General features: G+C 33.8%; 1 protein-coding gene across 2 annotated transcripts in view; it reads right to left on the reverse strand.

Annotated features, from left to right (window-relative positions):
• Nucleotides 1-1,288: 1,288 nt before the first annotated feature.
• LOC149065727 (IDLSRF-like peptide) overlaps nucleotides 1,289-15,262 on the reverse strand; it is a 58,116-nt gene continuing 44,142 nt past the window's right edge. For both annotated transcript variants that reach the window (XM_089253752.1, XM_089253753.1), the window contains 3 exons: nucleotides 6,174-6,314; nucleotides 4,164-4,316; nucleotides 1,289-1,835 (listed from right to left, as the gene is read on the reverse strand). In XM_089253752.1, the coding sequence (XP_089109878.1) occupies nucleotides 1,642-1,835; nucleotides 4,164-4,316; nucleotides 6,174-6,314 (488 nt within the window). In that variant the 3' untranslated portion in view covers nucleotides 1,289-1,641. The remainder of the gene's footprint in view (nucleotides 1,836-4,163; nucleotides 4,317-6,173; nucleotides 6,315-15,262) is intronic.

Below are 15,262 nucleotides of genomic sequence, written 5' to 3' on the forward strand. Positions count from 1 at the left end.
GATCCACGATCGGTTACAATTTACTGTTTCAAGCAGCCGACCAGTATCATTCAAACAACTACAAACAAGCAATATGTTTTGTATCATATGTGTCGATTCACGGAATATTTATTTATTTTTTAAATACGATACAGTACTTATTCATCATAAATCTGGATAGGATAATGTAATAATATATTAATTGAGTTGTACCCAATTGCTATTTTCGTGAACTTTCATACACTTTTATTACAGAAATCATGTTTCGATATGTGGTTTATTCAATGAGATCAAAATAACAGTGTTATATGTTTCCTTATTTATTTATTATCTATTTTTTTTGCCTCTGTAGTTTTACTGTCGCATATTACTACATCCTTTAGACCAAGATAATCCTTTCCATTTTTCAAGAAAAGAATACGAAATCGTTTCCATATCCTTCAATAAATTTTATTCTTTCCGGGGAATGCGACAAACTTAAATGAGGAAAAAAAAGGGTATAAAAAAAGAATGATAGAGAGTCGTCAACGTTTTTTAAGATTTTGGTGATTTTTAAGCTCGTTGCTGATTTTCTGTGTTTTTTTTCCTTACAAAAAATAACACAGAAGTTTTAAAACGCTTTTATTAAAGGAAAATTAATTTTTTATATATTTACTTCAAATGTTTGAAAAATGCATCATTTATGAAACTGTTGCATTTCAAAATGTCACCTTGTAAGAACAAATTTAATTACAAACTAATTAGTTTGTATTACCATTATCCAAACTAATTAGTTTGTATTCTTATCGAAGAAATAATCACCTAACCAATTTGATTAGAATTCGATTTTTTACAAGAAAAAGAGAAATTAATCAAAAATAAGAATATAGAATTGATAGTGTTTCATAGCTTTATATTATAAATAAGAAATTTTAAAGAATATTGAAAGCTTTGATTATCTCCACTAATCAACTGAAATCAGTTTTAAATAAAAGCTTCATCTCCTGTTTTTTATATAAGCTGAATATTTAGTAATTGCGCCAATGATCATCATTTAAAACCTAGTAAGGGCAATGTGTGTGTATATAAACTACAATATTCTTAAAAACTTTTTTATAGTTTAAAAGTTTTCATTTTAAATCAAACCATTCATTGACTCATTTCTTAAATTTTGAAATAAAAAAATAACGTCAAATTCATCATTCAAAATAATAACAGTGCTTTGATAAACATATTTTAAATATGTTAAAATATATTTTTTTATATATTTAAATTTGGCATAACCAGGAATAAAATTTAAAAAAAAAAAACAACAACAAAAGACACGGAATACCAATAATACGATTGACTTTATGCACAGTATCTACTTTTATAGCATGATTATTGTATGCTTGAATTTTATTTTCAGCATTTTCAGTCCTTAAATTAGATCGAAAAAGATATAAATTCCTCAAATTAAAATACGTCTTCGGTATCAATGAATCTTGTGAATAGAGTATTTATAGGTTATTGTTTGTTAAAACATTGTTCAAAAAGTTAATATGAAAGCTTCCCTGAAAAAGATTCTCTACTCAGATGTTTGTCGACGACTCACTATGTGGAAGATAGGATGGAGGAGGAATGTGGAGGAGGAGGAGGAGGGGGAAGGGTCTTCATTTTTGTTTTCTGGAGATGATTTCAGCACTAGTCGATGAATCCAGTGCTTGCCAATTTCTCCAAGAAAAACTTCACATCGCCCAATTCGGAATCACGGATTCCTAGGGATCTCAGAAGACTGAGGTCACCGTTGTCCACTGCATGGAATACTTCACGCAGATGCTCAACATCCGACCTCATCAGATGCAGTGCTTTAGCAAAGTCATCGAGGGTTTCACTCTCTATATGTATAAAGAAAATTAAAAAAAAAAACCCATTTAATATATATAAAGTAGTCAGAAAGAAATTCATTTCAGTTATAAAATTGACAAGCAGTTTTAATGCGGACAATACTGAATAATTTAGTTTTATAACAGAATTCACTGCATCTGAGGCTTCGAATCCGCACACACATACATATAAAAATATCTACGAAAACTGAGCAGACTATATTTCACAAGGACAAAGAAAACAAATTGGGGTAATCAATACAGAAAAATACGGGACATCCCCAAAGAGTCACCAAAAGAATCATTAATCATTCCTATAACTCCAAAAAATATGATAAGCGCTCAAAAATTAAGCAACAAAATCAAAACTGCTCATAAATGCAAATCTTTTAATTTTTTTTGTTGTAGTTTACACAGATCATAGGGGGAAGCAAAGGACAGTCTCTGGTGAAATTACAAAGAAAATGAAAAATCCAAAATCAAATACCTGGCGTACAAAAGAATAAATCATATATTGAGCCACAAATAGTTCAATGGAGAAAGATGGTCGACCAATATGGGATATGACCACCTATGCTGGTTACACAGGCTCGACACAACATCGATCCATACCAATAAGATTTATCAATGGCGTTTTGCGGTATCAGGGTCCATTTATAAAAAGACTTGTAAAGCAACTCCTTAAGGCTTTGGGAAGGGTCAAGAAGAGCAGTTGAATGTTTTCCACGGATGTTTAATATAACTCAATTTAAACTTAATTTTTCTCTATTGGGTTCAAGTCAAAAGAAATGGGTAGCTATTTCATACGAGTCAGCGTTCCAGACTGAACGTAATGCTCGAGAACACAAACTGTTTTAACTTTTTTATTATCGTCTATAAACATGGCATCAGGTCCCGTCACGGAAAGAAATGGTGCGAGCATATGGTGAAAGGATGTCATCTCGATAGTGCATTAGCGTCTCTGAACCTCTAGTGAAGACATGAAGGTCGATGCGGTTGCCAATAGCAATTTCTGTCCAGATCATCATGCCGTCACAAAGGAGAATTACCAGTTTGTTGTTTAACTTTTGAGCATGAGTGTAAATAAATTGTCAATCGGGGGACATGAAGGGTTAAATCAACCTACTGCAGTGAAATCTCAGAGCGAATTTGTAATGATTTCGAAGGTGTTTTATAAAATAATAAAATACTTAAATTTGTGTAGTTATTAGGTTATGAAAACTATCTGTATTCACAAATTCAGTGAAAATAACCAATTGAAGTATGTATTGAAGTACCGCTGTGGTGGTCGAGTGGTTATAGTGCCGGACTCGTGATGCGAGGATCCGGGTTCGAACCCCACAGTGGTGGTCGGCTGAAGTTGGTTTTCTGTGGTTCCCAACTTCAAGGCGCAAATGCGAGCCGATCTCCCCGTTAAAAAGTCTCGCCACAGAGAGCAACAGTCCTACAACGGTAAATCATTCAATCATAACACTTCACTCATAGTTAGTAAAACTGGGGGCAGATGACAGCACTACACATAACAAGCATTACACAGAAACAAACTTTACGTCAGGTTGCACTACACGTACACGCACATTCCCGCACGTACAGATTCGTTGGGGGGTTCCGTGGGGGGGGGGGGGGTTGCATGTGTGGTGTAGTAGGTAGGGGCTCGGGGATCAGCCACCTCGTTGGGCAATTTGCCTGTTGTGGCGTTGTATTTGTATGTTTCGAAAAAAAAGGACGTTATTTCACAGAAGTCGAGATGGTTAAAAAATATGAACGTAAAAGTTCTGTAACGTACGTGTCATATAACCTTAATCAAAACCAGTTGAACGATAAGAAATTCATTGGTGGTCTTTCTATAAATAGAAGACCACGGCCAAACAGCCCGGTAAATCCTTGTTTTCTATTTGACGCCGGCCGTGAAAGCCTATGCCAACGTAGGACTACATTTGTTAGTAATGTACGTATATTTTTTACGCCTATATGTTTTTTGCAGATGTGTACACGAAGTAAATATTCATTGCATATCTCCCTGTTACGTGTAACACGTTCTCTTCACTGTGCAGCAAATTACGTGTGGGAAACAACCACAACATTAACTTTTTAAAACCATCAGAATGGAAATAATTTTAGATTTTTTGCATTACTATTCCAATAACATTGCACCAAAAATTAGTTTTTTTGGTGAATAAATTATGTTTCTAAAGGATTCTTTTATCTCACACACGCACACGCACACGCACGCACGCACGCACGCACTGTGTGTGTGTGTGTGTGCATTTAAATTATAAATCCCGAACTGAGTACTATTACATGGCCACTTCTTTCAAGTACAGCAAATCATTTACTTACCAGACAGAGCAATAGCAACTTTTTGCATTCCTCCAAGGGGAGCCAGGGCATCTCGCGCTTTGCTTCCAAAAAGTTTCTCCAAATAATTCGGTCCATGGTTCATGATCAGTGTGTACAAAAAGTTTGCCGTTTCTTCAACAGGTGGTCTCTTTGCTATTCAAAGAAAAATAAATAATTTATAAAGATATTGGGAAAATGTTAAACATTCAAGGTTCTAAATGAGCACTTTATACTTGACATAATGGGAGCTAGTTTTAAGGGGACACACAGGACCCCTTCAGGGGTCCAATATCAGCGCAAAAAGTAAAATTGTTGAAAGATTCATATCCTATTTTTCAACTCAAAGTAACTTAAAAATTTAGTTTGGGTGTAACTAAAGTAGAGTAAATCTAAAGTAGGGAAATTTAAAATTTATATATGCCAATCCGAATTTTACTTTTATTTTACGGAAAATGTCGGAAAACTTTGCATCAAACGTATTTCTAGAATGTATTCACGTGGATAAGAGCATATCAACAGACACACAGACCGCTCTTTTAAAAATAAAGACATAAATGATCCCAGCATAAAAGCATCCGAGACTCTTTTCATCAAGTAAAAATAAAACTTTCAGCCATAGGAAAAGAGGTCCTTAGGGTTTATTTGTAGTTTAGTGAATAAAAAAGTGCTTTTTTTATTTGAGAAAGAATCTTTTACAAAAAACTATCAATAAACTCGTGCTTTGCCACGCAAAATAAACGCAAGAATCCAGAAAATTCATTTAATGAATAACAAATTTCCTCATTTTTGATAATGATAGGAAAATGTTTTAATTTATGTTTTTTTTTCTTTTCACCTATTAAGGTTTATTTCTTTCTAAAATTTCGGATGAATTATATTAATTCCGAGAATTTCAGTACATACAGTCAAATCTCGATAAGTCGAATTTGCTAGCGGCCGACAAAAACTTCGAGTTATTGTTAGTTCGACTAATCGAATATTCCGATTTCAGAGTGAAGAAAAAGAAAGATTTATTAAAATAATAGTACTATATTTACGAATATCGTATTAGAAAATCTACTGGAGGTGAATTCGAAAAGAGATAAGTTATATTCTAATTCAATCATATTTAGTTATTGAATGAGAATATTTCGAAATAAATTATAGAAACAGACACATATATATGATACTCGCATACAGTCAAACCTCGTTAATGAGTCACTCTTGGGAGAGCAAAAATATGACTTAGTAAGCGGAGTGACTCGTTAAATGGAGTAAGCGCTAGCTGTGTCGATTCTTGACTGAGGACAATTGGGACTTCCAAAAAGTGACCCGTTAAGCGGAGTGACGTGTTAACCAGGTGACGCACTAACGAGGTTTGACTGTATATGAAACGAGTTATAAATAAAGTGTATACAAGGTTCGTTTCCGTTAAAAAATTGCAGTGATTTTCAACTCTCAATTTCTTTTTTAGTGAGAAAGTCATTAGCTTTTTGCAAGAAGACAAATGAATCTGCTAAATTCTATTGCTAAATTATTTTGTCTAATTTTAAATTTTATTGCTAAATTATCTTGCCAAATTTTAAATTTTATTTCTAAATTATCTTGCCAAATGCTAATTTCTATTGCTGAATTCTAACATTCTATTGCTAAATGCAAAATTATGTAGCTACATTCTATTGCTAAATGCAAAATTATATAGCTAAATGCTATTTTTTAAAATTTCTGTAATTCCCGAAAACTTCGACTTGAAGGAAGAAAAATTCGAATTGAGGGAACATTTTAAAATACTGAAAAAGTTCGGGGGCTGAGTGAAAACTTAGACTCAAACAGAGATGAGATTCGAGTTATAGTAGTATCTGTAGTAATATTGTTTATCATCGTGAGAAAGTCAATGAATTGAACGCATAGATGGGTGATCACAGATTGTAGTATCACAGATTGGTTTAGGGAGTAAGATAATATAAAGTTTGATATTATATTTTTAAAATTGAATGAAAATTAATTTGACTATCGAGTTCAGTATCTTACCAGCTGTACAGAGCTTTGAATCTTCGTCATATCCATCAGGACAGTCTTCCGCACCATCGCATAAATATTGAATGCTTATGCAGACTGTTTTGTCACCAGGACAGCGAAATGGTTCAGTCGGATGACAACGATCAGCATCCGCTAGAAAACACCAGAAAAAAGAAAATCGAATATAAATCTCTCTTATATGCCTTACAGAAAAATTTAGAAACGACATGCATACGGGGTAGGGAGGAAAGTCACTAGGCCACATTTGACTGGAGAACCGTCGATCCTAGAGAAATAATTTCAATTAGGAAAAGTATCCAAATAACGTGTAGAATTCAGATTCGTCATACAAATTGCGAGAAGTTGTTTTGTTATTAAAATTAAGCTTTTTACACGGATACCCTGTCCTCAAATACCCAATCAGCAAGTTGTTGCTCCGTTTCTTCTGAGATCAATAAAAGAAATTCTACGTTTCCAAGTGTAATATTCGTTAAGATATTTGAATTCAAAAAATAGAAAAAAATAGAGATAGAACAGCAAAAACTAACGGCAACGCTTATTTCTTTCATTTATGCTTTTCTTTCCAACTTTCTTCCGATATTGGAGCTCAAAAAAATATCTCTGCGAATATTGCACTTAGAAACGTGGAATTTTTTTTTGTTGGCCTCAGGAGGGACAGGGCAACCACTTTTTAATTGTTTTTTTGAGGACAGGATGTCCGTAGAGAAAGTTAGTTTTTGTATTTTTATAACTATATATACAACCCCTTGCAATATACGTATAAATAGATGAGTTCTACACGTTATTTAGATACTTTTTCAAACTGGAGGTATGCCTCTAGGATCAACGGTATGCCAGTAAAATGTGGCATAGGGACTTTCCTTACTACCCTGCATACTGAAATCTAACAACTAGCAAGAGTATTAATCCAGGTTTGATCTTGATCGATATACGAATATATTTGAGCTCTCCGTACATATCGATATAACTTCAAGCCACCACTTTGAATTCAAAAGGCTATTCGTATTACTTGAAAAGATAACTTTCATGTTCAAAGATAACTTCAAAGGAAGTAAGATGTTTTAGAACTTTCAAGATAGAGAGAGAAGAAGAGAGAAGAGAGACATCAATATATATATTTCTCAGGAATTTATTTGTAAAGTTTATGTTCATTTAGATCCGACTATAAAAGATAAGCAGTAGAAGTTTGTTGAGAAAGAGATGTTTCGTCGCAAATGTAGAAAATCTTTTCTGTTCAGGGATCATCTACTCACAAATACATCCCCCCACATGAAGAGTCTTGCATCGATCGTATCGTGAGTCAGGATGCATTCGTTTTCCGCTCCAGAAAAGAGATTCAACACCAGGAATATAGAAAAGAGATGAAGTTCAAACATTTTCCGAGTTCACCATTCCTGTGAATTTCGTATGTCAACACCTACATGACGCAATGATGAGTAACAGGCCCCATCGTTAATTAGGGTTCCCATTTGCATTCACCCTAAGCCCTAGCCAGCATTATGAATAATTTATCTGCATTTCATCAAAAGTCTTTTCTGGAGAGTTGGCCCGCGTCCAACATCCTGGATTTGAGTGTATGTGAGGAGATGGAAACCTATCAGCTATGCAAATCTCTCGGAATTTTAAAATTTAGATGGGTGGTTGGCGTATTGCTTTAAAGCACATTTATTTTTTAAATTTTAGATGTTTTTTTCATCTATATATATATATACTCAACATTTTCAATATATTTCATCAGAGAGTAATACATCCTTTAATACATATACGGGCAACAGGTAGCTGAATCATTATCAGCATATCTTGGAGTTTTATACCAAAGAAATATTCGGCAGTGCATTGAAATATCTCTCATGACATTTTTTTGCTTTCTTTAAATTACTCACTGTGATGAGATTAAACTGAAGATCCGCAGTAACGAAAATGTTAAGTACGAGAGAAATATATGATTTTGAGAAGTTTGTACTCTGAATGTATGATTTATACCAAATGTATCGAGTATCCCTAAAATAGCCATCTATAGTTATATGGGATAACCACGTTTTATTTTTTGTACTCATATTTTCTTTTCACCATTTAACAAACATCGAAATAATTAACAGTGTATGATTCAAAATCATGAAAATAGAGAATCCATTTTACGAGATAAAGGCATTTACTTGTAACTGTCGTAAAACTCGGTAAAATAGAGCACAGAGAAAAAAATTTGGAACCAAATTTCTTTTCGTTAAAGCACAATTAGTATTATTAACCGAGCTATCAAGACTAATTACTCTTGAGATCTCTGAAGTTCAACAAATTATTTTAAAATGCTAATAGATTCTCTCTCTAATCAATTGCTGGATTTCCTACATAAAAAGGTTCTGTTCGTATCTGGTGGAATATCCCGATGTTATTCCTCAAGTATTCGGCATGTTTTTTTCTTTTGAATTGCCTTGTAATTTTTATTTTCTAAAGTAAAAAATAACGAAAACCATTATTGTTATGTACGAAGGGTAAAAAAAAATTAAATAGATCGAAATAAACTTGCAAGCATTAATTATTGAGCTAACCGGCTGGAGAGCGTGATATCGAGTATTCGGCATGTCTCTGATGGTGAAGATTTAGATTTGAAGAAATGGGAATTTCGTGCTTTAAAACAAACTATCTGAAACATTTCTCACGTAGGCTTTTCGTCAAACGTGTCGTGAGGATTATTTCTAAGCCATGATTCTGAATGATTATAACATCAAAGTAAATTCAAAGTTCGACGAGCGAGGAATTTTAAATGATAATAGAACATTCGTTTGTGTGTTTTTACGATTTCTGAAATCTCAGTGAAATCGGGAGAATAATTAAAATATTAGCCATTAGATAATGAAGTACGAATGATTCTCTTCAAACAAATCTTATAAGCCCATTATAATTAAGCATCGTTGATGCGCTGAAAGTTATGTTAGAATTCGAGAGGGTTCTGATTTCAAAGTTTAACAAGTTGTTTCTTGAAGATTAGAGTATTATAACAGTCCAGTTATAACCAAACTGATATTAGTCGTCATCGAGGATTAAAAAGGAGTAGTTAAACGATGAAATGGTTCATATACACAGTATTTTGATTTATTTATCGGTTTCTACAAGAGACTGCAATAAACGCAAGAAAAATTTTATTTATAGGGTATTTCCGAAAGGACTCCCCAACTTTGAATTTACACAACTTGGAAACAGGGATAGATAAATGAAACAAGTACTTCGTTTAATGGGAAGGCTTGGAATTTCAAATACGCCATTTTGTGCAATTAGTTACAACTTTGGCTAATAGATGGTGAAACACTCCTTTAAAACTGTGGGTGATATTGTCCTTCGCGAACATGGATCAAATAACACCACGATGGATTCGAAATAGTCTCGCCTAGCAAGAGCATTGCAAAAGTAGACTAGAGTTCAAAGCCACTTTCCTGCAATGTCTTTATTGCAATGGATGTGTATGCCTCACAGAAGAACTATTCAAGTTGATACAGCGCACGACAGAACTTCCTGTAAGCAATGATACTCAAATAGCCCCACAGAAAGAAATAATAAAATAATACGACCGTGGTGCCATCTGTTAGTTAAAATTGTAATTAATTTTCCAAATTTTCCAATTAGGTGTATTAAAAATCCAGGCATGCCCATCAAACGTACCACTTGCTCTCCTCTCGTCATCTTTCTATCTATCACTGTTTCCAAATTAAATTCAAACTTAAGGAGTCCTTATGTACAATAAAAGTTAAAAGGTGAATATGTATAACATTTTGGATTCTTCTAAGACGTAAAAACACTTCGTGAGTGATGGAATCATGTAGTATACATAATGTAGAAAAAGTGCAAAACTGTACTTGCATCGGAGAAGAGCGTTTATCTGAACAATAGCAAAACGAAATGTATAAAAGCTAGTTTCATTTTCCTTGTAGAGTATAATCGGCGTTACATATATATATATTTTATCCGTTTCTCTTGAGGGAAGATAGCTCTAGCCTAGCTCTTCTGCTACTGCGGGATATAAACATCGTAGTCCCTAGAGATCATAGCCTGAGCGGCTGTAGACGGCCGAGATCGATAACGAGTATTACTCACTCCGTTTTGTTACATCCCGCGTGTTCTATAGACCCACACGAATAGAGATAACAATACTTGTTGAGAAAACAAGGCACCGTGTCTTAATGTACGAGAACAACTTCAGTTGCAATTTTTGCCAATCTTCTTTATTTGTTTCTGGCCTTATCCGAATAGAAATGGTGCATCACGTTCGAAAGCCAATAATATTTATTTCGAAGTAGTTATGTGAGATAATGGTTATTGATACCATCTCAAGAAATATTCGCAAATTAGTTTTCCAAAGTTAATCATCATCCGTCTATATCCAGTTAGAAAAAACAATGATACTAGATAACTATTTTAGATGGAATTGATGTATACTCATTGGCCAAAAAATGAGGAACGCTTCTCACTCAAACCGGACTTGCTGATAAAAAGACTTCCCTTGGTCAGAAGCACCACTTAACATTGCAATTTGCCTGTTCATGAGGAAAACAAGAGATTTGAGTGATTTTAACGTGGCATGATTGTGGGTGCCAGAAGGGTGGTTTCAGTATCTCCGAAGCCGCTAACCTTCTTGGCTTATTCGTACAACAGTATCTCGAATCGTCAAAAAATGGCAGCTAAGCCAAAAAAACTTTAAGCGGAAAGCGGAATAGTGGGCGAAAATTACTTGTGAACGGAAGAGGTACCAGGTGACTGACACGCATTGTGTGCAGCAACAGAAGAGCTACAACGCAACAAATTGCAGCGCAATACAATTCGGGATCATTTTAAAGCATATCCGTACGCTCTACGAGACGGATCTTGAAACGAATTGGTTTCGACCAACAAGCCAACAGCCATCGACCAACAAGAGTCTCTTTGATTTCACTGCAAAACCGAAGAAAATGGCTTTTGTGTGCTAGAGAATGCCGAAATCGGACACTTGATGGATGGAAGAAGGTTGTTGTCTGGTCTGACGAGTCAAAATTTCTTCTCCATGGCGTCGACTGCAGGATCCGTGTGTGGTACAAGCAGCACGAAGCCATGGATACGGCATGCCACATGGTGACTATTCAAGCAGGTGGTGACCGACGGTCTGGGAAGCGTTTTCCTGGTATGCTCCTGGTCCCTTATTTCCATTGGAAACATCCGTCAATGCCAGCGCCTATCTACACATCGTTGCTGACCACGTGTACCCGTTTATGGCTATAATGTTTCCTGATGATGATGGCTATTTCTAGCAGGGCAATGCACCCTCCCGCGTTGCTGGAATTAGCTCAGATTGGTTTGAGGAACACGATTCAGAGTCTGAATTGCTTCAATGGTTCCCTCAGTCATCCGATCTCAACCCAATTGAGCATTTGTGAGTCTCTTAAAAACTCTGAAACACCACCTTCTAACCTGAGGGAATTAAGAGCTGCCATTTCGTTAGCATGGGTTAATATTCCTCTTCAATGCTTTCAGCAACTTGTAGAGTCCACGCTTAGAAGAATAACTGCTGTCATCAAAGCCAGAGGAGGACCCACACGATATTAGTGGTGAGTAGCAGGATCTTCCTAATTTTTGTCTACTGGGTTTATTTCCGAATGTTACAGAAATTTTTCATCAAAAAACTACCTTAACAAGTAAAAATTTCGTGTCATCAACTTCGTTCAATATATAATAAAATGCAGAAAAATGCGATTTCCTGATAATATGTAGAGTGAATATTAAAGGTACTCATACCTTTTTAGATGGTCAAAAAGCCTAAAAAACTTGTAGAAATGTCATTAAATATAATTTTTAACCACTTATTTCAAATTTTCTATCATATTTTCGATTGTATATGCTATACTATAATTTATTTACTTATATCTTCAGTACTTATTTTCTTTTGCAAATTTTCAAAATTTAAGAAAATAATGTATTGTTCAATATTAAATTAAAAAATGTGTAATATTTTTTCTCATCAATTAAAATGCATGGATCTCCCAAATCTTATATCTTATTTAATGAACTGAATAATTTTCTTTATTTTGAATCAACTTTTTCGATGTCATGCTAATTAAGCAAGCGTGAAACACGTTGAACAATACATTCTTCTTAATGGTTCAAAATTAGCAAAAAATAAGTACTGAAGATATTGTAAATAACTTTAATATAGCGCTGTATATACAACCAAAAATATGTATGGTAAATTTGAAGTAAATAAGTTACTAAATAATATTTTTGATGGCATTTGCAATAGAGTATAGTTTGTGATATACATTTTGACCATATTAAAAAGTAGGAGAACCCCCCAAGTGTTTTTTCTTTAACTGCTAATTATTTAGTCAAACGGTGACATTAAAAACATGAAGATGTTCAATGAGAAAGGATAACACATTAAACAGAAAAATTGAAATTTTTTCTCTTAGTTAAAAAATAAATTACGTTAAATCTCTTGAACAAAGCATTTTTTCCTTAATGCTCGAAAATTTGCAAAAACATAAATACTGAAGATATGTAAATAATTGTTAAAATATACCATAGCATATACAATCGAAAAAATGTATACCAACTTTGAAATAAATCAGTGGCTAAATAATATTTTTAATGATATTTGTACTAGACAGTAGTTTTTGAGACTTACTGACCGTGCATTAAAAGGTATATGAGACCCCTTAAGTGGTTTTCAATTTCTAATAATGTAGTCGAAGGGTTGCAATAAAAGCATGATTATGATCAATGAGAAAGGATAACACATTATATAGAACAGTCTTAATTCCTTCTCTTCATCATAGTTCAGGAATTAAATCGTAAAAATTTGTTGCTTTTGTAGCCACTGTAAAGGTATTTGAAGTGTCATAATAAAACACCGAGAAATTTTCACGTTAAAAAGACTAAAAAAACAAGAAAAGCCAAAAAAAAAGTGCTCCAATTATTCATAACAAAATACGGGAGTTGGAGTGGAATTTTAACAAGCATTAGTTTATTAGAATATAAATAAGGTCACGTATTAACCTTTCGTTGAGCCCGGATGTGCGTTCGGATTAAAGTAACTTTTCTTCGACGAGAAGAAACAAAGTAACAAGAAAAATAAAGGGAAACTATTTTTTTGTTGTTGTTGCAAAATTGGTAAAAGAGTTGGAGCTTTCTACTAATTAACCAGACACGGTGCAAGATATCGCTACGATAATGATCACGGAAGCGTATTTCTTCTGCAGAACTAAATTGCGTTTACACCGGCAAATTAAATATACTGAGCCATATATTTTCGCTTAGCTGTAGCTTCTCAAATTATCTCAAAATGGGGCGCAACTAACGCCGCCCGTGCAAAGGCTAATTCGTCATGAATGGCTGCTCTGTATGTAATTTCGAAATCATTAGCGCTTTTGTGAGTATTTTTGACCGATATCTATAGATTTAATGCTTGGGTTGGGAAAACGTTCGGGAAAAATATCTATGCTAAAACGAATGTTATATTACATGTTGAACGAAATAAGTAGTTTGAAACCTTAAAATGGAAAACAAGATCGATTACATACCATTATCTGTGAACATTTTTTCTTTAGAAGTAATTTCTGTATCGAACATAATTTAATAATTTTTGCACAGAGCATTCTTTTGAAACAATTTTTGCACAGAACATTCTTCCGAAACAATAGTTGTATGAAACATAGCTCCAAATATTGTTGAATGAATCGTAATTTTAAAACAATTGCTGCACATTTTATCTTTTAGAAGTAACTTTTGCACTGAAAATAATTTTAGAAACAATAGTTGTATGGAGTAATGTTCTTTTAGAAGTAATGTCTGTATCGCACATAATTTTAAGCCGGGTTTTCCCAGGAGCAGATTTTCTGTGCCGCGTGCAACGTGAATCGCCCAGCGCGATCAACGTCAATCACCAATAGGAAAAGCGGCACGACTGCTTTCCTGCAGAGCGAAACACGCCTCAAGCCAGCGCTTTACGTCGGGCGTGGTTAGCCAACTGCTTCTGGGAGAGGCAAATGCGTCGTGCGCCACGCGTTTCATCGATCTTCTGTTCACTTTTGTTGTGTTTTCTTTCCCCTTCCTTTCGGTCTCCCTTTTTATTGTGAAAATGTCAAAAATATACGTGGACATGCAGAGACTACAGAACAGATTATGCGTCACGCTAGGAAAATACTAACGCGTAGCGTGATAAAATTACACGTTTCTGCCGACGCGAAATGGTCCTATTCGGTTCACGCAATGCAGAAAAACCTGCTCCTAATAAAACCCAGAAGAGAAACAATGAAGAGGCAATGAAAAGACTTTAGAAACAATAGTTGTATGGAAGCATCTTTTAGAAGTAATTTCTGCATCGAACATAAATTTAGAAATAATTGTTGTATGAAGCTTAGTTTAAAAATAGTTTTTATTTTCCCTATTTCTTTTTACGTTCTTCTATTTAAAATGAGATAACTTTATTCATTTAATCAAAATACATATACCACAAAATATGTTGGGTCTAAGCAGGAATTAGTTTTTTTTTATTATTACTTATCATTTAGTTATTATTTATCATTTATTTATTTATTGATTTTATGATGTATTTATTATTATTTATTTATTCTGAATATATTAATTTCGTATTGTAGAACAATAGATATTGTGACTTTTTTGACAAGAAATGAGCTACGAAAGCTACATTTATTCACATTTATAAAAAAGGGATGAAAAAAAATTTCGATAATTATTCTCAACATTTTTCAAAATTCACGTTAATCAATTTAGTTGTGTAGCCACAAAAAACAAAACCTGCTGTTTCTATCTGAATATAAAAATATAAATAACTATTACAAAATAACGTTATTGCTTGCGCGAGCTGATGATTATAATACCGTCTTACAAATATTTTGATTAAAAAGAAACTGCTACAGTTAATTACGAATTGTTCGTTCAATTTCTTCAAGGAATGCTGTTGTTAGACTTTTTTTTTAGCATACTAGATGGATTTAAAAAATGAAAAACTTAGAAATTTCATTAGGGAATTGAAGCTAATGAATTTTAAGAGAACGTGGAAATGAAAATAAGTCAGAAATGAAATTGGTATGAGAAAA

This window comes from Pholcus phalangioides, unplaced genomic scaffold (assembly GCF_987345545.1).
Source record: "Pholcus phalangioides strain wild (caught in Gottingen) unplaced genomic scaffold, Ppha-v1.0 ptg000039l_1, whole genome shotgun sequence".
NCBI classification, from domain to species: Eukaryota; Metazoa; Arthropoda; class Arachnida; order Araneae; family Pholcidae; genus Pholcus; species Pholcus phalangioides.